Source organism: Saccopteryx leptura, chromosome 10 (assembly GCF_036850995.1).
Source record: "Saccopteryx leptura isolate mSacLep1 chromosome 10, mSacLep1_pri_phased_curated, whole genome shotgun sequence".
Lineage (NCBI taxonomy): Eukaryota > Metazoa > Chordata > Mammalia > Chiroptera > Emballonuridae > Saccopteryx > Saccopteryx leptura.
Genome location: NC_089512.1, coordinates 1,403,460 through 1,426,514, shown reverse-complemented (window position 1 = coordinate 1,426,514; position 23,055 = coordinate 1,403,460). Strand labels below are relative to the sequence as shown.

General features: G+C 57.4%; 1 protein-coding gene across 8 annotated transcripts in view; it reads right to left on the bottom strand.

Moving 5' to 3' along the window:
- The window catches only part of CHL1 (cell adhesion molecule L1 like), a 159,634-nt gene that overhangs the window by 15,270 nt on the left and 121,309 nt on the right, over nucleotides 1–23,055 (bottom strand). For all 8 annotated transcript variants that reach the window (XM_066351109.1, XM_066351108.1, XM_066351107.1 and 5 more), the window contains 9 exons: nucleotides 22,584–22,715; nucleotides 18,823–18,963; nucleotides 18,406–18,517; nucleotides 16,450–16,616; nucleotides 13,085–13,250; nucleotides 9,553–9,677; nucleotides 7,449–7,550; nucleotides 6,983–7,180; nucleotides 5,570–5,640 (listed from right to left, as the gene is read on the bottom strand). In XM_066351109.1, the coding sequence (XP_066207206.1) occupies nucleotides 5,570–5,640; nucleotides 6,983–7,180; nucleotides 7,449–7,550; nucleotides 9,553–9,677; nucleotides 13,085–13,250; nucleotides 16,450–16,616; nucleotides 18,406–18,517; nucleotides 18,823–18,963; nucleotides 22,584–22,715 (1,214 nt within the window). The remainder of the gene's footprint in view (nucleotides 1–5,569; nucleotides 5,641–6,982; nucleotides 7,181–7,448; nucleotides 7,551–9,552; nucleotides 9,678–13,084; nucleotides 13,251–16,449; nucleotides 16,617–18,405; nucleotides 18,518–18,822; nucleotides 18,964–22,583; nucleotides 22,716–23,055) is intronic.

Below are 23,055 nucleotides of genomic sequence, written 5' to 3'. Positions count from 1 at the left end.
CAGTTAGAGAACGGTAGTGAATGTTTCCGTCACTCTGTTAGGTTTGAATGTGTGTCCGATCTTCCCGCGTCGTAAGGACCCCACGGCTCAGATGCCTGGATTCTGTCCTTGGGATCCAATCTAACTTTACACAAGAATCTACTAGGAAACCCCACACAGGGGGGCGGGGAGGGTCAGCCTTCGTCCACCTGCTCGTGCCGTCCACCTGTCACCCCCTCAGAACTGCAGACGGAGGGGCCGTGGCCCCGAGTCCTGGGGCCGCGAGTGGGATCCGACCTCGCCTCCCACCAGATCTCCCCCGCCTCCCAACTCCAGCCTCCCCCACCTTCTTCCCAGGGGAAAAGCAGAGAACAATCTTTATTTCTGGAGAAGATGCATGTTTATACAGTGGTACCCAGAGCAGGTAACACCTGTCAAAAGTAACATAATGTCCCAGCGCCTGGTCATTCTGTTTCTGTTTCTTTAAAAAGAACTCCCACCTCGCCCCTCACCCCAAACACACACACACACACACACACACACACACACACACACACACACACACACACTTTACTTTGCTGCAGAGGAATATTTAGGGGCAGAATTTCTAGTCCGGGAAAGCGGTGGTTTACCCCTCACTTGTTTAACAGCAACACCTGAACTCACAAAACGTTAACGTGATGTAAACCGGCACATGAATTTCACAAACACGGGCATGTGCATTGAAGGAGAGCCGTTATGGAAAAAACACACGACAGACATGACGTCCGCCCCTGACGGTAAGGTTCTCTTCTACAAGCGGTGACTCTGTCCGTGTGTGTGTGTGCGTGGCTCAATAATGTCGCTCACGGTGTTCCCACGGAATCAGCAATGCTCCCTGACTCAACCGAATTGACTAAACTACTCGTTAGAGGCACTGGTTGGCATTAAGCGGAAAGCATAGTGTTATAAGCCGGCGAAATAATTTCAGTTCTATGTTGATTCCAAGGGGAATACTTGCATTAGCTAGCAGACACACACACTCACAAAAAAATTTTTTTTTAAAGCTAAAAAAAAGAAGGAAGGAAGGAAGGAAGGAAGGGAAGAAAAGAAGAAAAAAAGAAAGAAAGAAAGCTTCTGAGATTTCCCACGTACTCGTGCCTTCCTTGGGAAGTCTTGCCCTAAGAGAACTTTTACCCTCGTCTGGATATAAATTCACCAGGAGCGTGGCACTGCCCGGATGAACCAGGCCACGGCTCTAGTCCGGTGCCGTCCTCCAGAATGACTGTGTCCTCCGCCCGACCAACAGCAGCGTGTGTGTGCGTGTGTGTGTGTGCGCGCGCAATGGCGTCCCTCAGTGTGCACACGCCCGGCGCCAGGGTAAACAGCTACAGCAGGTGAAGCTCTCTGAAAAAACGTCAAAATGAGCCATGCCGTCATAGGTCAAGCTTTTCAGAAAGAATTTTATCTACGAGGCCGGTGGCCTCCTTGGTGGCTGAACTCCTCAAGAAAGAGCAGGGAACTCTGCTTTCGGCTTCCAGACAATGAACACCAGAGGCTCGGCCAGCTCTCAGTAGGGAGTCACCAGCCTGCCCCCTGAGCAACACGTCTCTAAAAGAGAGGTTCTTCACTTGGGGCCGGAGGGGTGTCTCTGGAGGGGTGTCTTGGGGCCTGGGGGCATCTCGGGGCCTGGGGGGGCATCCTGGGGCCTGGGGGGCGTCTCTGGGGGGGCGTCTCAAGACGAGTCCATGGACGTCCTTCAAAGGACCTGAGGAGTCCAGGAAATTATTAGCAACATTTTCCATGTTTGATCTTCAAGAAGAAGAGCCCGCACGCCCACCCTGTTTTCAAAGAGACCCAGGAACAAAGCCAGGTCAACGCCGGGTCCAGAAACTGGACAGGCGGCCACACTGCTGTCATTCCGTCTGAATACAGGTGAGGGAAAGTTCCTATTTCACCAGACCTCAGTAGAGCTGGGTGTTCCGGGTCTTGTTCTGTTTGGGTGTCCATGAGATTAGAAATTGGTTATTTTATGGAAGCTCAATTTTTCCCCCCATTTGATTTTAGAGAAATAGAGAGAGGGAGGGGGGGGGGGAGAGAGAGAGAGAGAGAGAGGGAGAGAGAGAAACATCAATTTCTTGTTTCACTTAGTTATTCCATTTTAGTTGTGCATCCATTGATTGCTTTTCATAAGTGCCCTGACAGAGATAGAAACTGTAGCCTCGCCCCGGCCGGTTGCTCAGTGGTAGAGCGTCTGCCCAGTGTGTGAATGTCCTGGGTTTGATTCCCAGTCAGGGCACACAGGAGAAACACCCATCTGCTTCTTTACCCCTCCCCCTCTTGCTTTTCTCCCTTTCTCTGTCTCTCTCTGTCTCTCTCTTCCCCTCCTGTAGCCATGGCTTGATTGGAGAGAGTTGGCCCCGGGCGCTGAGACGGCTCCCTGGCCTCTGCCTCAGGTGCTAAGAAGAGCTCAGCTGCTGAGCAACGGAGCAACACCCCAGATGGGCAGAGCATTGCCCCCTACTGGGCTTGCTGAGTGGATCCCAGCCAGGGCACACGTGGGAGTCTGTCTCTCTGCCTCCCCTCCTTGCACTGAATTAAAAAAAAAAAGAAAAAAACTGCTGGGATGATGCTCTATCCACTGGGAAACCTGGCCAGGGTTGAAGCTCAAATTTAACATACCTGTACTTGCTCTTAAGAGCAAGAGAAAATGTCAAGCAAAAATCATCCTGCTATAATCATTTAACGAATTGGGTAACAGTGGGGTCTTCCTTTCTGTTCTAAGGAATAGGACATTATCATTTTTTAAACACTTAAAACATGCCATGACATATGACCCACCGTGTATCGTAAAGTAACTTTTAGAAGATAATGCTAACCAAAATGACTAGTTATATTCAGTTTTAACAAAAGGCATTACTTTAAAAAATGTCTTTAATATTTAATGTGAGTGACTGATTCATAAAGGTAATTCACATGCAATATAGAACATGAGCTATAAACTGTAAGATAAACTAAAATTTGTTTTGATTGTAAACTAAGAAAAGGTCACCCATTAAGTTACAAAATGATCAGTGACCCGCACACAAGGCTCTGCCTCTTGCTTTCTATGTAGAATTTTTCATTAGTTACATATTACTTTATTTCTAATGCATTTGTTTACCGTCTGTCCTTCTAACCAGAACGGACGTCCTGGGAAAGCAAAGACCTTACTTTTTATTACTTCCCCGTACAAACAAGGCCCTCCTAATGCATCAATTACTCCCAGTTGGTCCATGATTAATGCTCAAACAAACAAACAAACAAAAAAACCCACAAAACAAGCAAAAATAAGGAATCGGGGGTGCTTCCTCTACTGCTGGTGCTCATCTGAGTTCTAACAATCCCTTTGTGAAAGGCCAGCTTTTCTAGAAACAGACTTCTTCTCTCTGGTCACTGTCATGGAGACAGATTCCAGTCTCTGGAGGGTCAGGGGATTCCCTCCCTGTCTGTCTGTCTGTCCACCTGGGGAACACCTGGCACCCGCCTCCAGCCACCAGGACGAGCCCCGCAAAACAAGCTCCAGTGAACAGATGTGCGTCAGCTTCGCTGGTGGGCTGGCAGGGATCAGATCTCTGACATCTCGATACAATGTCACACACATCTCTGACATCTCGATACAATGTCACACACATCTCTGACATCTCGATACAATGTCACACACAGCTCTGACATCTCGATGCAATGTCACACACATCTCTGACATCTCGATACAATGTCACACACATCTCTGACATCTCGATACAATGTCACACACAGCTCTGACATCTCGATGCAATGTCACACACATCTCTGACATCTCGATACAATGTCACACACATCTCTGACATCTCGATACAATGTCACGCACGCTGAACTGCGCCCTGAAGGCAGCTTGTCAATGCCGCTCCAGACCTCCCTGACGATGGATGACCTCCTCCCTCTTGTCAGTTAATTGCTTAAGTGCACGTCGCTTACGCTTCTAAGACAAACGGCAAACCCTTTCTTAGTGCCGGCTCATCCTCGCTCTTGTGCACCTTGGGGCATGACCTCCACGAGGGACCCGGCACACAGCCCCGGGTGAGGTCACTGACCCTGGAGCCCAGCGCCTCGGTGGCAGGGTGGGTGGGGCTGACGCCAAGGAGCTGCCAGGGCGCCCAGAGGACAGGTGCGGACCGGCGCCTGGAGGTTGGCGCTGCGCCCTCTGCAGACCTGACCCGCTCATCAGTCACACGGCGTCGCTGTCCCGCTATCGGGGGTGGCCTCTGCCTTACGGAATCTTCTATGGGACTTGGAGGGAGGGCAAGACAGAGATACTCTACAGGAATAAATCACTGACATCGTTTCGGATGGTAAGTAAATGAAGCAAATATCAAGATAACACCGTTAGCAGCTACCTCTGATCACAAGTTCAAGTGAAGAATAATATTTTTGAATATATTTAGTGTCTGTCTATTGCCAATTTTTATTTTAAGTTGGCAAAACTTAGTTTCACTGACACGGTAATAAGAGGTAGGCACGGATACAAAAATATTCACTATTTTGCAGGCGTGGGCCATGGGATTGCGGAAAGAAATCCTAACACCAAAAAGTACACGAGAGAAAAAAATCAGACTAAACTTCATACATCTTAAAACTCTCTCAAAAATCATACCTGGAGTGAGGTCTGGAAATAAATTAGTATATTCCAGCACACATTCAAAAACATTCTGTGTTCATGTAAAATTCAGTAAGTTCAACGTTTTCAGAACTATTATTAATCAGAACGGCTGAACGGTGTGATCTGCTTCTTCTAAGCAGGTTAAAAAAATACTTGCTCGTGAAGTATGTCCGCATAATAGAGGAGGGACCTGTTCACCACACGGACAGAAGAAGTTCAGAAATCACACGAACGTTTGCTGAGCAGATATAAAATGATATGCCATATTTAAAGAGTAGCATCTATTTAAAAACTTTTAACAGAGATGAGCGGTGGGGGGTGGAAGCATTTCAAGTCCAAAGACATCCATGTTTAGATTCTAGCTGGTGTGGTCCTCAGTGTCCAGGTCTAGAACATGGTGTAAATGATGTTCTTGGTGACAGGGTTGTCCTCAGAACCAGATGTATACACAAACCCAATGCTAGTGCTGCGTAAAAACGTTGACTATTATTTGGGAATCATTCTTTTGATAGACATACTATGCCAAAATTTAGTAAAAAGTTAAGATTTTCAGATTGTTTTCCTGAATGGGAGAAAATTTAAAGAATACTGGAAATAAAACTGTTAGGACTCTGAAACATTTCGTAACGAGGTATAATTAAATCAACCTGAATAAATTTTTAAAAATTATTGACCACTGTAAAATGTTATTTCACAACATTAGAATTCCAAAGATCTTTGAAACCTACACATAAAGTGCATTTACAAAATATAGTAATAGATACGGCTCTCAGAAATGAGGGGGTATTTCAAAATGAACATGAAGCGATACAATATCCCCTCAAGTTTGTGAGCAGTGAGAGAGAAATAGCTGATCTCCCTTCCCTTAAAGCAAACGGATCGAAAGGAAAGAGGAGAAAGAACACAAGAAAAACGGCAATAGAGGTCACGTACCTCCCACTTTATAATCATCTCCTTGGGTTGAGAGGCCTGAACCCGGATGTTTTGTGGGTTCCTGTCGGGAGCTGAAAAATTACAAGCGTTAACATTGTGTTTTTCCATTGTAGGGTCCATGGGCAGGCAAATCACCAAATCTCCCCCCACCCTGCAAAACTCGGCTTCGTAACTTTGATATATTTATTACTATCAAGCTCAGTTTCTAAAACAATTTAAAACAGCCTTATTGAGATTTAATCGACACATGCCATTGTGTATGTGCAAGGCGTCCCATGCAGTATTTGATAGAAGTAGATAGAAAAATACGGACATCGTATATTTATGTAATATAATCATATACGTTGCAAACGATTACCAGAGTGAGAAGAGTTCACACATCCAGCCCCTCACATAAGGCAGCTTTAAAGCGTATATTTTATCTAAAGGAGCAAAAGGGGTGTCCCTGGCATCACAGAATTATTCCACGGAGAGAAGGCGGTTTACTTTCTTCTGTCTTCATTTAAATTTGCTCTTGAAATGTTTACATCTGAATTTTAAAATCCTAAAACGACTTTTAAAAATGCGTTTTCATTTTAAACCTGCTTTATTTTTTTTTTCTATTAGAATTATCACTAGAAATTTATGTTGTACATATTTGCCTCTAAGCTAATAAAATGAAAACATCAGGTATTGATATCAACAGCCGGCCACAGGAACTAGAAATAGGAACTGCTGGGTCACGTGCCCGGAATCTGTTATACGGAAGAGCTGAGTGCGAAGTTCAGTGCCAAGTTCAACCGATACTCAGAGCACACGAGGGTCTGCTCAGCTGCTGCTCCTCCTTGTTCTCAGTCCTGAAAGGGAACTAATGTCCTAGCATATTTATTTCAGCCGGGGGATGAACGGCATGTTTTATTCTGCATTGATGACCGAAGCCAATTCAGTAACGTATCAGCACTGCCATTCTTGGAATTAAAAAAAAACAAAAAACAAAAAAAAAACAGAAAAATGTGAGTCTTAGGAATCTAGGTAAATATTGAGGTACGATAAATAAACCAGGTGGCATACAATTAATGACGCCCGATGCCCTGAAATTTAACAAGCTTCCTATAATAAGAGTTTAATTAGTGGGGTCCCTGACCTTCTCTCTGTAGCTGAACCCTCTTTAGACCTGATTTGAACGTGATCTTGGGCTCTCAGAAGTCGCCCAGTGGGACGTACGCTCACACCCCTGCCCTCGGATTTCTGGTCGGTATCCAACACTGAGGTGATTCTTCACCAGACGGCGCGATCTGAATGTTCTTCTGCGTGTTGTTAATTTATTGGAGAAAATCTAAAGCCCTTGCCTGCTCCAGAGATGACTTTCTAAAGACAGTCACTGGCTGGGGCAGGACAGAAACGTCTGCTTGGGGACCCGACGTGGACACCCACCGGCCGGAGGCGTCTCGTGGTGGTCGGACGGCTGGCTGGGGCGGCTCCTGCCGACCTCGTTCACGGCCAGGACCCTGAACTGGTACCGCACGTAGGGCGCCAAAGGTAACAGGACGGAGGTCTCCTCCCCACCGACCACGGTCAGCTCCGCCCACCTGCCGGGCTCCTCCTTGTCGCCCTCGAACTCGACGACGTACTCTGGGGGGACAGAGTGACCGCGGGCGCGTGTCTGAGAGACGGGGAGATGGATGCCTGGCAGTCACGGTCAGTCGTAAAGGGCGCTGCAGGGAGGGCGACTCAGCGGCTGGGGCCACGCGCGGGGAGGGCGACTCAGCGGCTGGGGCCACGCGCGGGGAGGGCGACTCAGCGGCTCGGAGGTCACGCTGTCTGGGGGTGAGGGTGGGCGGGGGCTGTCTGGGGGTGAGGGTGGGTGGGGTCGGGGAGCAGCTGCCCCGGGCGCCCCTACCGGTGATGTTGCTCTGGTGGCTGTCCCCCGCATCCCACGTCAGCCGCACGCTCCGGTTCTGCCGTTCCGATAGGCGGAGGTTTTCCGGGGGATCCGGGACATCTGGGGACAGACAGAAGGGGGGGCTGAGGAGGGCACAGGCGGCGGCTTCACTGCCCTGACCCCTCACTCGGGCTCGTGGTCAGCCTCCGTCCCGTCTGGGCCGGCCAGGTGCCCTCCGATTTCCTGTCACAGGCCACGTCCCCCGGCCGTCCCCTGTTGGAAGCATCACCCCTGCTCCAAGCACAGGAGAGGAAACCGTGAAGAGGTGTCAGCCCCCCGAGTCTGGGGAGCTCACAGCTTTCCACCAAGACTCTCAAAAGCCGCGGCAGGACGTCGGGCGCGGGGGAGGGGAGCGGTTCCCGGAGCCCCATCAGAGACCCGTCTGGGGAGGGGACAGCCTGGGTGGACAGAGCCGGCCTGCGGGGAGGGGGCGGGGAGGACAGCCGCCCCCACCCTCCAGGCCAGGGCCTCACGGCTGAGCAGAGCCTGAGAGGAGTGAGAGTGTGCTGACCCTGGGCGTGCAGGGCAGGCCTCCAGACCACGGAGGAGGGTTACTGCGGGAGCCAAACTGGGGGGACACCCAGCAGATGGTCCAGGGCTTCCACCGGGGGTTAATCGGGGGTAACTGCCTTCATCGCACAGTCCAGGGGTGCACCCTGCTTTCTAATGAGGACTGCCATTTGAAAAATCAACGGAAGGCATTCCCGTGCAGAAGGGCTGAATACCCCCTCCCGTCCTGGAGCCCTGGGGGCTTGGACTTTCCCCCTAGTTGCAGCCTGACCACTGCCCAGAGCCAGGGCCCAGCCTGGAGCCTGACCACTGCCCAGAGCCAGGGCCCAGCGTGGAGCCTGACCACTGCCCAGAGGAGCCAGGGCCCAGCATGGAGCCTGACCACTGCCCAGAGGAGCCAGGGCCCAGCATGGAGCCTGACCACTGCTCAGAGCCAGGGCCCAGCGTGGAGCCTGACCACTGCCCAGAGGAGCCAGGGCCCAGCATGGAGCCTGACCACTGCCCAGAGGAGCCAGGGCCCAGCGTGCAGCCTGACCACTGCCCAGAGGAGCCAGGGCCCAGCATGGAGCCTGACCACTGCCCAGAGGAGCCAGGGCCCAGCCTGGAGCCTGACCACTGCCCAGAGGAGCCAGGGCCCAGCATGGAGCCTGACCACTGCCCAGAGGAGCCAGGGCCCAGCATGGAGCCTGACCACTGCCCAGAGGAGCCAGGGCCCAGCGTGGAGCCTGACCACTGCCCAGAGGAGCCAGGGCCCAGCGTGGAGCCTGACCACTGTCCAGAGGAGCCAGGGCCCAGCGTGCAGCCTGACCACTGCCCAGAGGAGCCAGGGCCCAGCCTGGAGCCTGACCACTGCCCAGAGGAGCCAGGGCCCAGCGTGGAGCCTGACCACTGCCCAGAGGAGCCAGGGCCCAGCGTGGAGCCTGACCACTGCCCAGAGGAGCCAGGGCCCAGCGTGGAGCCTGACCACTGCCCAGAGCCAGGGCCCAGCGTGGAGCCTGACCACTGCCCAGAGGAGCCAGGGCCCAGCATGGAGCCTGACCACTGCCTAGAGCCAGAGCCCAGCGTGGAGCCTGACCACTGCCCAGAGGAGCCAGGGCCCAGCGTGGAGCCTGACCACTGCCCAGAGCCAGGGCCCAGCGTGGAGCCTGACCACTGCCCAGAGCCAGGGCCCAGCGTGGAGCCTGACCACTGCCCAGAGCCAGGGCCCAGCGTGGCCCCACACCAGCCGTCCTTGCTCCTGAGCTCCACTTCTCTGCTCACGGAGGGCAGCCGAGAGCCCCGGGACCCTGAGCATGCCTCAGACTCCTCAGCCGACAGCCCGCCTGCCCCCCACGGCGACGGGCAATGCTCCTCACGGAGGGAAAGGGAGTCAAGCGTGAATCAACTTCTTCACAGACGGAAGAGGAGAAAGTATATGAGATCAGAGTGGCCACTTAATTGAAAAATTCAAACGTATCAGTCTCTGCACAGGGCCTCGGATAATATCTGGCTGGATTTAGTCCGTCTCGCAGGAGGAAGGAACCGGCATCCCCCCCCCCCCCAGCCCGCTTACCGAGGACCGTGACGTGAGTTCGGTCGGTGACGCTGTCCAGGGCGGTGTGCGCGGAGCAGGAGTACACGCCTTGGTCCTCCGGGGTGACGTTAGAGATGGTCAGGTGTGCGCCATCGATGGTCACCCTGCAGAGGAACGGCAGGGACCAGATGAGGACGAGGACAGCACACGGGCCTTTCAGAGACACGTGCCTGGCGAACCCCCTTCCGCAAGAGTAAGAAAACCAACATCACACGATGCAAATATCATCACAGGCTGCTGCAGCACCACGGAGAACAGAGACAGAAAGCCTCACTCCTCGGACACACACACACACACACACACACACACACGTCCACACGGCCATCGGAGAACGGAGACAGAAAGCCTCACTCCTCGGACACACACACACACACACACAGCCACACGGCCACACAGCCATTGGAGAACGGAGACAGAAAGCCTCACTCCTCGGGGACACACACACACACACACACACACACATGTCCACACGGCCATCAGAGAACAGAGACAGAAAGCATCACTCCTCGGACACACACACACACACACACACAGACGTCGACACAGCCATCGGAGAACGGAGACAGAAAGCCTCACTCCTCGGACACACAGACACACACACACACACACACACACGTCCACACGGCCATGAACGGGTGCGTTTCCACTTGGCTTTGCTCTTAGTGACCACACTCCACCGCGTGCTGTGGGCTTGGGCTGTATCACCTGGTGTGTCTGCACACACACCGCACACCAGCTCCACAGGTCTGAGGAAGTCTCACCCAGATGCCCAGATGCTCGTGTGGGGACCCCCACAGGGACCAGCCCCTCTGCTTCCCCAGGGGCGGAGTCTGCCGCTCACAGCTCCTTGGAGCCAGTGCCCCGCCCGGGTGGGGACCGGTGACCTCTGCTGCTGACCCGTCCCTGCCCGTCCCTGTCACCCCCAGCAGACAGCACCGAGATGTCTGACGGTTAAACTGCGGGTTTATCTGGACAGCAGAGGGCAGGCCAGCCTTCCTTTTGCATATTGTCTGCTGCACGCAGCTTTGATCACCTGCCAGGTCATAATCAAGCTCGTTATGTGAAAAAAAAATTTATATAAATTACAACTCTTACCATACCTTAAAAAAAATATCACGTCCAATCACCTTTGAACTATGTTTGCAGCAGTTTGCTATTCAGTTGAAATAAATGCTGTCCTCTGTATGGGGACAGACACTCGAAGTGAGAGGTTTCACGCAAAACTCACACCAACTGCTGAGAAGCTGGGATCGGAGGAAACCACGGGAGCTGCGGGCAGTGTGACCTCGTCCTGCCGTCTGATTACGGGCACAGGGGCCACTGTTTCCCCGCTGTGGGCAGTGTGACCTCGTCCTGCTGTCTGATTACAGGTGCAGGGACCACTGTTTCCCCACTGTGGGCAGTGTGACCTCGTCCTGCAGTCTGATTACAGGTGCAGGGACCACTGTTTCCCCACTGTGAGCAGTGTGACCTCGTCCTGCTGTCTGATTACGGGCACAGGGACACTGTTTCCCCGCTGTGGGCAGTGTGACCTCGTCCTGCTGTCTGATTACGGGGACAGAGACCACTGTTTCCCCGCTGTGGGCAATGTGACCTCGTCCTGCTGTCTGATTACGGGCACGGGGACCACTGTTTCGCCACTGTGGGCAGTGTGACCTCGTCCTGCTGTCTGATTACGGGCACAGGGGCCACTGTTTCCCCGCTGTGGGCAGTGTGACCTCGTCCTGCTGTCTGATTACGGACACAGGGGCCGCTGTTTCCCCGCTGTGGGCAGTGTGACCTCGTCCTGCTGTCTGATTACGGGGACAGGGGCCACTGTTTCCCCGCTGTGGGCAGTGTGACCTCGTCCTGCTGTCTGATTACGGGGACAGGGGCCACTGTTTCCCCGCTGTGGGCAGTGTGACCTCGTCCTGGCTGATTACGGGCACAGGGACACTGTTTCCCCGCTGTGGGCAGTGTGACCTCGTCCTGCTGTCTGATTACGGGGACAGAGACCACTGTTTCGCCACTGTGGGCAGTGTGACCTCGTCCTGCTGTCTGATTACGGGGACAGGGACCACTGTTTCCCCGCTGTGGGCAGTGTGACCTCGTTCTGCTGTCTGATTACGGGCACAGGGGACACTGTTTCCCCGCTGTGGGCAGTGTGACCTCGTCCTGCTGTCTGATTACGGACACAGGACCACTGTTTCCCCGCTGTGGGCAGTGTGACCTCGTCCTGCTGTCTGATTACGGGGACAGGGGCCACTGTTTCCCCGCTGTGGGCAGTGTGACCTTGTCCTGCTGTCTGATTACGGGGACAGGGGCCACTGTTTCCCCGCTGTGGGCAGTGTGACCTCGTCCTGGCTGATTACGGGCACAGGGACACTGTTTCCCCGCTGTGGGCAGTGTGACCTCGTCCTGCTGTCTGATTACGGGGACAGAGACCACTGTTTCGCCACTGTGGGCAGTGTGACCTCGTCCTGCTGTCTGATTACGGGGACAGGGACCACTGTTTCCCCGCTGTGGGCAGTGTGACCTCGTTCTGCTGTCTGATTACGGGCACAGGGGACACTGTTTCCCCGCTGTGGGCAGTGTGACCTCGTCCTGCTGTCTGATTACGGACACAGGACCACTGTTTCCCCGCTGTGGGCAGTGTGACCTCGTCCTGCTGTCTGATTACGGGGACAGGGGCCACTGTTTCCCTGCTGTGGGCAGTGTGACCTCGTCCTGCTGTCTGATTACGGACACAGGGGCCACTGTCTCCCCACGAGCGGCTGACCGGCTTGCCTGTCGCTGCCGCCAGTTTCCCGGTCAGCACTCACCGCGGTTCTTGTGGTCAAGCTCTGACGGAAGGTCATCCCACTGTCCTTCCTGGTCATGTGTCCATTCGGGACGCTATCAGGGTACCGCTCACACTGACCCCCCAGCCCTGTGTTTCTCAGTGCCCCTGCACACGGGCCAGGAGGGGCAAACATGAGGAGGTTTCTTGTAGGAACAGCTCCTGGTAAGACCCATGTTGGGCCAGGGAGACGGGCCCCTGAGAGCTTCAGGTGAAGGGAGCGGTCACCGTCCCCTTGGGCAGCGTGAGCGGATGAGGCGTGGTGGGGGCTGGACTCACAGGAGCCCCGGAGGGGTGGGGTGGCTGCAAAGACAGCAGGGGGCCCCACGTCTGCATGTCACCCGACTGCCAGGTGACTGAGAACCAGAAAGCCTAGAAGCAGCCCTTCCGAGGGTCTGTCCTGGGTCGTCCCTGCGGTCTCGCGAGCCCCCCGAGCCAACAAGCCTCGGATGCCGGATGGGACTCCGGTTCACACGCAGCGAGGATGGTGCACCGTGTACGGAAGTCCGTCACGGAGACAGGAAGGTAAACACGTGAGTGGACAGTGCGGCAGATCCCTGGAGCTCTGTCGAGACCCCGGGGTCTGGACCCTGCGGTCCGACCCTGAAGACTGCGGTGGACCGACCTGTGTGTCGGAACCCCGAGTCACACCGCTGGCTGCGCCCGCTCCGGTCACACGCGCCCCCTACTCACCTGCCGTCCTCCGAGCCGCCGGCCCTCAGGGCCTCGCCGTCCTTGCTCCAGGACAGCCGCAGGCTCTGTCTCAGGTGCCGGTCACACTGGCTCTCACAGTGCAGCTGCAGGGCGTGCGACTTGGGGACGCGCGGGGTCCTCGGAGAGATGTGAAGCGTGGTGGCATCTGTTCACACCAGACAGAGACGCGGGTTAGAGCGTCGGGACACGCCCTCCTCGCTGCCACGGGCCTGCAGCTCAGTCAGCCCCAGCGGTCAACTCAGCAGCCAAACCCCCATGGGATTCCGGCTACACAGGAACACCCTGAGGGCAAGGATGACCCCCGTCCCCTTTCCACCCCGGCCGGGGCCGCTGACCGATTCCAGGAGAAGCATTCGCTCCAGCTCAGCGGTTCCCTTACTTCCTGGGCTCGGGGTGTAAGGGGTGCGAGCAGACAGGACAGGACTGTAATTCCTGCTGCTTTCGGACACGGGAGCCGACGTGAGGCGGTCCTGCTCCCTGGACAGACCCCAGGGTCTGACGGAGCTGCAGACGGGGCTACTCAGCGCACGTCGAGTGAGTGACAGGGAGTGACATTTATCTAGAAGTGAAATGGTGGGTGAATGAGGTGAAGGCATGGAGGACGGATGGATGGCTAGAGGACTGACACAGGACGCAATGCACGGCGCAGGGGAGACCGTCGGGAGCCCTGTACGAGCTGCGTCTGGTGCCAGGCAGGGACTGGAAACATTGTGGTGGGAGGGACCCTCCATGAAGCACATGAGTCTCTAACCGCTGTGCCGGGCTCCTGAACCGAATATAACATTGTCGATTGTGATGGCAACACAACATTACACAGTAACACGGGAGGAGGGAAGTGGGTGTAGGTCCAGCTCGGAGAGACCGGCCGTGTATCGGTCCTTGTTGAAGCTGGGTGACCAGGAACAAGATTATCTGAATCATCCTAAATACGTTTGACCAAAGTTAAAGTTCCATATAGCTTTTAGCACTTTTTTTTTTTAAAGAAAAGTAAATCAGCCGTAACCATAATATGAAGCTCAAATACTAGCACTCTGGTTTTCTTGAAAAATGTTTTGTTACAGTTGTTTTAAAACACGTAATTCTTACTCTCAGAGGCCGTACGTAAGGGACGTACTTCACCGCACGGTGGCACTTGGTGACCCTCTTGGAGGCCACCCATGTCTCACGAGGTGACCTATAATTCCAGTTACGTTCTAATATTCACTAAATAAGTGTTGCTTAAGGAACTAATTAAAAGATAAAAGTGTTAATGGATTTGATTGGTTTGGGTAGCACAGGCTTGACCGTCTCTCTGGCCACCGGCTGGGCCAAGGTCCACCATGGGCCAGCGCGGAGGCCGGACATGAGGAATGTGGTCACGTGACTCCCGGGCTTCGCGCTCGCTGACTGAGCCCGGCTGAGTTGCCCGCCCTCGATGCGGGCTGGCTTTATGAAGCCTAAGAGGGGTCCGCCTCACGACGGCAAAGGGCATTTTGAAAACTGCAGGTGACACTTGGCAATGCAGAGGGACAGCAGAGAGTGGCAGATGTCACAGGAGAGTATCTGTGTGCTTTTAAAGGGCAGCCCACAGGGCTGGCCTGAGCCACTTAGGACAGAGAAGGTCACAGACACAATGCATGACACACCGGAGGCACAGCAAAGAAAACAAAGAACGAAAGAAGAAAGGAAGGAAGAAGGGAGGGAAGGAAGGAACGAAGGAAGGAGGGAGGGAGGGAGGGAGGGAGGGAGGGAGGAAGGAGGGAGGGAGGGAGGGAGGGAGGGAGGGAGGGAGGGAGGAAGGAAGGAAGGAAGGAGGGAAGGAAGGAAAGAAGGAAGGAGGGAAGGAAGGAAGGAAGGAAGGAAGGAAGGAAGGAAGGAGGGAGGAAGGTAGGAAGAAAGGAGGAAAGGAAGGAAGGAAGGAAGGAAGGAAGGAAGGAAGGAAGGAAGGAAGGAAGGAAGGAAGGAAGGAGAGGGAAGAAAGGAAGGAAGGAAGGTAGGAAGGAAGGAAGGAGGGAGGAAGGGACGAAGGAAGGAAGGAGGAAGGGAGGAAGGAAGGAAGGAGGGAGGGAGGAAGGAAGGAAAGAGGGAAGGAAAGAAGAAGAAGGAAGGAGGGAAGGAAGGAAAGAAGGAAGGAAGGAAGGAAGGAAGGAAGAAGGGAGGGAGGGAGGAAGGGTATGTGTAGGGGGGAGGGAGAGAGAGAGAGAGAACTGTCAAGTTATCAGTGAAAACGGATGGTGAACAAAATGCCCGCCCCGACCTCTAAGCAGTGGCCGGTAAGAGGTCATCATGCTGACACGTTGCAAAAAGAACAAAAACCTACCCTCCCCCACACATACAGTAGGATCTTTCTTTCTTTAGTGTTTTCCTCCCAAAAAAATTCTCTGAGCAATTTAAAAATCAAAGTATCCATGAAACCCAGAGGATTATTAACGGCGTCCCGGGACTCTGTCCTGAATAGGGCCAGCCGTCTCCGCATCAGAGAGAGGAGCAGGCCTCCCCACCCTGCCCTGGTCCCGGGACTCTGTCCTGAATAGGGCCAGCCAGCTGTCTCTGCATCAGAGAGAGGAGCAGGCCTCCCCACCCTGCCTGGTCCCGGGACTCTGTCCTGAAGAGGGCCAGCTGTCTCTGCATCAGAGAGAGGAGCAGGCCTCCCCACCCTGCCTGGTCCCGGGACTCTGTCCTGAATAGGGCCAGCCAGCTGTCTCTGCATCAGAGAGAGGAGCAGGCCTCCCCACCCTGCCTGGTCCCGGGACTCTGTCCTGAAGAGGGGCAGCCGTCTCTGCATCAGAGAGAGGAGCAGGCCTCCCCACCCTGCCTGGTCCCGGGACTCTGTCCTGAATAGGGCCAGCCAGCTGTCTCTGCATCAGAGAGAGGAGCAGGCCTCCCCACCCTGTCCTGGTCCCGGGACTCTGTCCTGAAGAGGGACAGCTGTCTCTGCATCAGAGAGAGGAGCAGGCCTCCCCACCCTGCCCCGCCCTGGTCTCTGGGAGGCTGAGCTTTTATCAGTTTATTTGTGAAGTTTTTAAAGATCAAAGGGCTGCTGACCTGTCACAGTGGCTGAGCTGGCTATCACCCTACAACGTACTGTAGTGACAGAAATGCCCAACGAGGGCACACTCAGACCCTGCCAGGCCACACAAGAACACCCAGCTCCCTCTTCCGTGGTATAAACTAGCCACGGACACATCGCCGGCGTGTGCTGGGACTCTCACGATGGCCTTGGGGACAAGCCAGCCGCTAGGGCTCTGCAAACATCCCGCAGAACCTGAGCGAGGGCTCAGAGGCCAGACGCATCCCGTCTGGGAAGCGGAGGACCCGGGAGCCCGCGCGTCAACTCAGGCAGCGCGAGAACAAAAAGAAATTACTTCGCACGTCCAGGTTGGCGGTGACGGCGGTCTTGCCCTGGGCGTTCTCCACCCAGCAGGAGTAGGAGCCGGCGTCCGTCTCGGTGGCCCCGTGGATCTGCAGGGTGCCGTTCTTGTGCTGCTGGTACCGCTGGCCCTCCAGGGGCTTGGCCTCGTCCACCTTCTGCCTGTGGACGCAACGGCCAGGGTCAGCGCAGGCCGAGGCCGCCGGGCACGCGCTGAAGCCCCGCGACTCGCCCCTTCTCTGGAGCTTCCCGGGCTCCTGGGACGTCCCCCTGGGGCTCACGTTCTGCCCCACGGGGGACACGGGCGGCCGTCACCGTCTGCTCTGCCCCCACGGGGGTCACGGGCGGCTGTCACCATCTGCTCTGCCCCCACGGGGGACACGGGCGGCCGTCACCGTCTGCTCTGCCCCCGTGCACGGTGCCGGGAGGACTCGGGCCCACACCCCCTGCGTCTGCCCTATTTCTCCACGCGGTCAGAACCGTTTTGCCCCCACGTTTAATAACTGTTCTCGGGCTCACAGATGCTGAGCTCCTCAGGGTCTGAAGGGGGAAAGCTCGGAGCTGAACGAGATCATGACCCTTCGGCCCCTCCCGCTCTGCTGGCAGCTCACTGGTCATCGGAGAGGTGACGGGCCTGGGAGGCTTCCCTGTCCTGTGGGGACTCCATCCACCTTGGTGAACCCCAAATCACTCTTCTCTACAAGCACCCGTATTCCAGCCCCAGCATCCCACAGTGAGAGGCGACAGGGCTCAACTTCTATGGGACAGACTCCCGCTGCTCCCCCAGGACTCACGGGGCCGGCAGGTGCAGGGGGGGAGGCCAGGCCCCCGCGCCAGAGGGTAAGAGGCTGCCAGAGTACCTCAGTCACCAAGATAATATCTCAGTTACCAATATCTTGCCTGACCAGAGGGTGGCACAGTGGATAGAGCGGCGGAATGGGACGCAGAGGACCCAGGTTCAAAACCCCAAGGTCGCCGGCTTGAGCATGGGCTCATCTGGTTTGAGCAAAGCTCACCAGCTTGGACCCAAGGTCACTGGCTTGAGCAAGGGGTTACTCGGTCTGCTGTAGCCCCCTGGTCAAGGCACATATGAGAAAGCAATCAGTGAACAACTAAGGTGTCGCAACAAAAAACTAATGATTGATGCTTCTCATCTCTCTCCGTTCCTGTCTGTCTGTCCCTGTCTATCCCTCTTTCTGACTCTCTCTCTGTAAAAAAAAAAAAAAAAAGAAATAAAACATGTCTTCTTTAAAAAGAGGAAAAAAAAAACTAAGTTGCTACAATTAAGAATTGATGCTTCTCATCTCTCTCCCTTCCTGTCTGTCTCTGTCTCTCTCTCTCTGTCTCTCTCTCACATACACACAGATGAAGATCTTCATGGAGTGCTTTTAAAATAAAAAGAAACAACACAATAAAAATGTATGATGAAAACATCCCAGAGTTTAGATACAGGCAGGCTGTGACCCCGCCTCGCCGGCCGCCCTGGACCTCAGCCCTCAGGGACAGACGAGTGCCCCACGTGTGCCCAGTGAGTGAGCCCACCGGTCAGACCCACGCCCCAAGGTGGGCGGACGGGCCGCAGCAGCGACACGGCGACAGGGAACCGAGGCTGGTGCCGACATCGTCAGCCCGTGTTGGGGACGGAACGCAGGCTGAGAGAATGACTCAGACGTCCTCTACGACAATAAAGCGAAACACCGCTCCGTCTGCACGCGGGGTTTCCCGGCCACTTCCGTTCCCTGCGGGCAGCCATGGCTCCCCAGGAGTCCACGAGGGAGGGGACCCCGCAGGCTTGCCCGCGGTCCCGGGAGGGGGTGGCGGCCGAGTGGCCACCCTGCGTCTCCACGGGGACAGACAGCCACGGAGAGGCGGCGGCCTGACCAGGGACGGAGGAAGGAACGAGGGAGAAGCCGCCGCTGACACTCCCTTCGGAGAACGGACGTCCGCTCACCAGGACACCGAGGCCTCGGGGGAGGCGAAGTACAGGCAGTGCAGGAGGGCGCTGGACCCGACCACGGCCGCGTAGTTCTCTCCGTCCTCCGTCTGGATCAGGGGCCGGACGTCTGTCGGAACAATCACACCAGGAGCTCTGAGCTTTCGCGAGAGAAACGTCCCCTGGGCCGCCGCGCGGGGGAGGAAGGCACAGCGATGATCTCAGACCCTGTTCTCTCGTCACAAGAGCATCCGAAGGAGATACAGATTGGAAAGGGCGCTGTTCCCATCAAGCCCGAGCCCGGACGGAAGGGGGAAGGGGCTCCGACTGCCCCCGGCTGTGACAGCACATCCCGACTGCAATGTGCTGCTGAGCGTGGACCTTGCCCCTGTCCCCTGGGCGTGGCCGCGACCGGCCTCCCGTGGGGACGCTTACCGACCACATCGATGTTGGCGTTGGCCAGGATGGTTCCATGCACGTTGGAGGCCTCGCACTGGTACACGGCCGTGTGGTTGGGCTGCAGGTTCGTGAAACTCACCTCCCCGGGGGAGAGGACGTCGCCGGCGAGCGGGTTTTCTGCCGGAGAGGAACGCACGTCAGTGGGGTGAAAAACAGGACCTGAAATGTTCACGCACCATCGATGGGGCCTGCCCCGCGGGATTTATATTTTAAGAGCGGCGTAGGGTGAAGAAGGGGTCACTGCCCCGGCTCTTTAGACTCTCCCAGCATCGCCCGGGGGCTGGGATTGGTGGGCCGCCCCCCCTCGGGGTCTCGGGTCCCTCACATAACGTTTCCTGTCACAGTGTCGGCTACGTCGAGCTCATGGACTCTCCACAGTCACACCCCTGGGAAGACCCGCTGTCCCATGCAGCTATGGATGGGTGTCACCTCTCCCGTGAATGTGGGTCCCAGCACGGCCCAGCCCCCAGCTCAGGTCAGCCAGCCGGTCCCCAGCCCGCCCCTGCTGGCCGCTGCCCAGCCCTGCTCCTCTGCGCCCCTTCTGCTGGACACTGTCCATTGGCACAGTCCCTTTAGTCCGTTACCAGCCTCGGGCACACGGCTCCCCCACTGCACATTCCCTTCCAGAGACTTCCGTACACGGGCCAGCTTTCCTGTCTAACAACAGCCTCTCTCCCTCCCTCCCAAGTACCATTCTGGGAGTATCTTTTGGAATTGCTGGTACTGAACACTCTGCTGCATTGATTCGGGCCCAAAGGCCTCTGTGGGTGTCCCACAGGTGTCACCTCCTCCACGCTCTCAGAGCCTGCCGGCTCAGCCCCACCGCGGCCACTGCGGAGGTGGGCACCGCGGAGGTGGGCACCAGGGAATGGGCATCACGGAGGTGGAAGGCTGCAATCGGCAATGGCGGGGACACGGACCACGGCCAGGCCGCGTTGCTGGCTCAAGGCCCCGGCGCACGTCTGACCCTGGCCCGCCCACGTTCTGACCCTGGCCCCGCCCATGTTCTGACCCTGGCCCCTTCCACGTCTGACCCTGACCCCGCCCACGTTCTGACCCTGGGCCCACCCACGTTCTGACCCTGGCCCGCCCACGTTCTGACCCTGGCCCGCCCACGTTCTGATGCTGGCCCCGCCCACGTTCTGGCCCTGGCCCGCCCACGTGCTGACCCTGGCCCCACCCACGTTCTGGCCCTGGCCCGCCCACGTTCTGACTCTGGCCCACCCACGTTCTGACTCTGGCCCACCCACGTCTGACTCTGGCCCCGCCCACGTTCAGGCCCTGGCCCGCCCACGTTCTGACTCTGGCCCCGCCCACGTCTGACCCTGGCCCCGCCCACGTTCTGGCCCTGGCCCGCCCACGTGCTGACCCTGGCCCCGCCCACGTTCTGGCCCTGGCCCGCCCACGTTCTGACTCTGGCCCACCCACGTTCTGACTCTGGCCCCGCCCACGTCTGACCCTGGCCCCGCCCACGTTCTGACCCTGGCCCTGCCCACATCTGACCCTGGGCCTGCCCACGTTCTGACCCTGGGCCCCGCCCACATTCTGACCCTGGCCCTGCCCTGGTTCTGACCCTGGCCCTGCCCTGGTTCTGACCCTGGCCCCACCCACGTCTGACTCTGGCCCCGCCCACGTTCTGACTCTGGCCCCGCCCACGTCTGACCCTGGCCCCGCCCACGTTCTGACCCTGGCCCTGCCCACATCTGACCCTGGGCCTGCCCACGTTCTGACCCTGGGCCCCGCCCACATTCTGACCCTGGCCCTGCCCTGGTTCTGACCCTGGCCCTGCCCTGGTTCTGACCCTGGCCCCGCCTACGTCTGACCCTGGCCCCGCCCTGGTTCTGACTCTGGCCCCACCCACGTCTGACTCTGGCCCCGCCCACGTTCTGACTCTGGGCCCCAGCTGCCCGGGAGGGCGCCTGAGCCGGGAGCAGCGAGCTCAGGGCGGAGAGGCTCAGCTTTTCTGCGTAAACGACGTGACAAGAGTCCAGTCCCCTGGTTTCCTTGTACTGACCGTGTCTCCACGACACTGAGCGGGGGCTGCCGCTGAGATCCGAGTCATAGGAAACACTGGCTCTTCCACATAAAAATGTTTCTCTGCCTCTTCTCCCCCCTGGGGGTCAGGAGCGAACGTGTGTTCACACCGGACCATGAGCTCACGGGGTCGGGGCCCGTCCGTGTGTCCGGCCTGCGTCCCCAGCACATGAACAGTGGCCACCAGAGGCGGCAGCCAGTCACCACCTCCCGGCTGACTGAGAAGCATGTCGGGTGGGGGCCCTGCATTCCTGCGAGGTCCCTGTGGCAGGCAGGTGACAGCCCCCCCCGGCAGGTGACAGCTCCCCCCCCCGGCAGGTGACAGCCCCCTCCCCCGAAGACCTCCCCGGCCTCAGCTCTGCAGCTTCTGATCTTGTCACCTCACGTGGCAAAGGGACTTGACAGCCGTGATTAAAGGCAAGGACCGTGACGCGTGGGGAATTTATCCGGGTCATCCAATGACCCGGGGTACCCGGTGTCATTACTGAACTCCTCGGAACGGAAGTGACCCTCTTGGCTGTGGCCGGCCCAGAAGTGGGGACCACGGTTGGGTGTCAGAGACCAGGGGGCGCAGGGTTGCTGGCTTGAACGAAGGGAGGGGCCCCGAGGCAAGGAGTGCAGGTGCCCCCGGGCGCTGAGGGGAGCCCCCTCCAGAGCCCTGTGGAGCCGAGTGTCCCAGAGCTGAGAACGATGAGTGTGCACGTGTGAGTCACTAAACCCGCAGCGTCTCTCAGGGCAACAACAGGACGCTCACAGCCCTGCCCAGGGGGGGGGGGGGGTCATCGCCGCCGTCTCAGGAGGGAGCAGGTGGGCGGCTCTTCCAAGTCCTCCGAGCCCCGGTCGAAAAATGCCGGGAAGCCGGGTCTGACCCCGCCCTGCTGTCCTGCGCCCAACGCTGCGTCCTGCAGCCTCCGGGTGGGACTGTTACCCCGAGGTCCCCTCGTCCGCTGTGCGCCAGGCACACGCAACCAACACAGAACTTCAGGGGTCGGGAGACCAGGGCCTCAAGTGTGAGATGGGAAACAGGACCTCCGGGAGGGACGTGGCGGGATCTACGGAGGACAGCCCGGGGGAGGCGCCCCGGAAGGTCCTGAGAGCCGCCCCCCTCCCTGGGCGCCGAGCAAAGCGCAGCGGTCCTGACACACGCGGTCCGTGGTCAGCGCCACGGGCAGCAGGCCCTAGAGTGGCAGAGGTGGCGGCTGGGACAGTCATTCCCGGCCGGGTCCTCAGAGGGCGACACGCCCCCCTCGGGGCCGCAGACGCCCCCCCCAGCAAACCACAGAATGAAGACTTCTCTGGGGCTCACGAGGAGGTCGGGGTGCTGCTACCAAGTGTATGAGGAAGGTGAGGCCCGCGACCAGGGTCATTCTGAGTTCAGTGCAGTGTGATGGATAAAGCACGTGTCATTCTACAACTGTGAACTCAAGGAGACGCCAGCCCCCACCTCGGACCCCCGCCATCAGACACCGGGTCCATGGGCGTCACGGTCACGGCCTGCCCGCAAGGACCGCGGTGGGAGCAGCCCCCGGCCTGCGCTCCAAACACGGAGCGTCCGCTCCCAGGCCCCTGGGCTGTGGGCACACGCTCACGTCCAGCCCTGACCTCCTCGGCCGCCTCCTGGCTCCGCCGTGACCCACGCCCGGCCGCGACCCTGCCCAGAGAGCGCCCCTCCTCCACGCCCTCCCCGCCGCGCCCGCACTTACCCTCAATCGGGGAGCTGTTGACCCGCCACCGGATGGTGGGGGCCGGGTCTCCCTCCGCCTCGCACAGCAGGATGCCGCTGGACCCCGTGCTGTACACGGCGCTCTGGGGCTTCCTGGTCCAGTGCGGGGGCTCTGGGGACAGAGTCAAGGGCTCCTCAGAGATGACCCAGGACCGGGGGTCCCCCAAACGTCATGGCCAGCACTTCTGCGACGCACCAGCAGGTGGCAGACACAACACGGTTTCTCGGCAGTGTTTGGTGCGTGTTGTGTAAGGACAGGGTGTGCGTGTGTGTGTGCATGTGTGTGCATGTATGTGCGTGTACGTGTGCACACATGGATGAGAAATTCAACATACTAAGGCTAGGCGCCGGCAAGCACGCCTCGGCTGCCCCAGTGCCCATCTCCGTCCCAGGAAACGGGAGGAGGGACAGCAGATGGCGTGTTGCTGAGCGCTGGCCGCAGCCCACTCCAA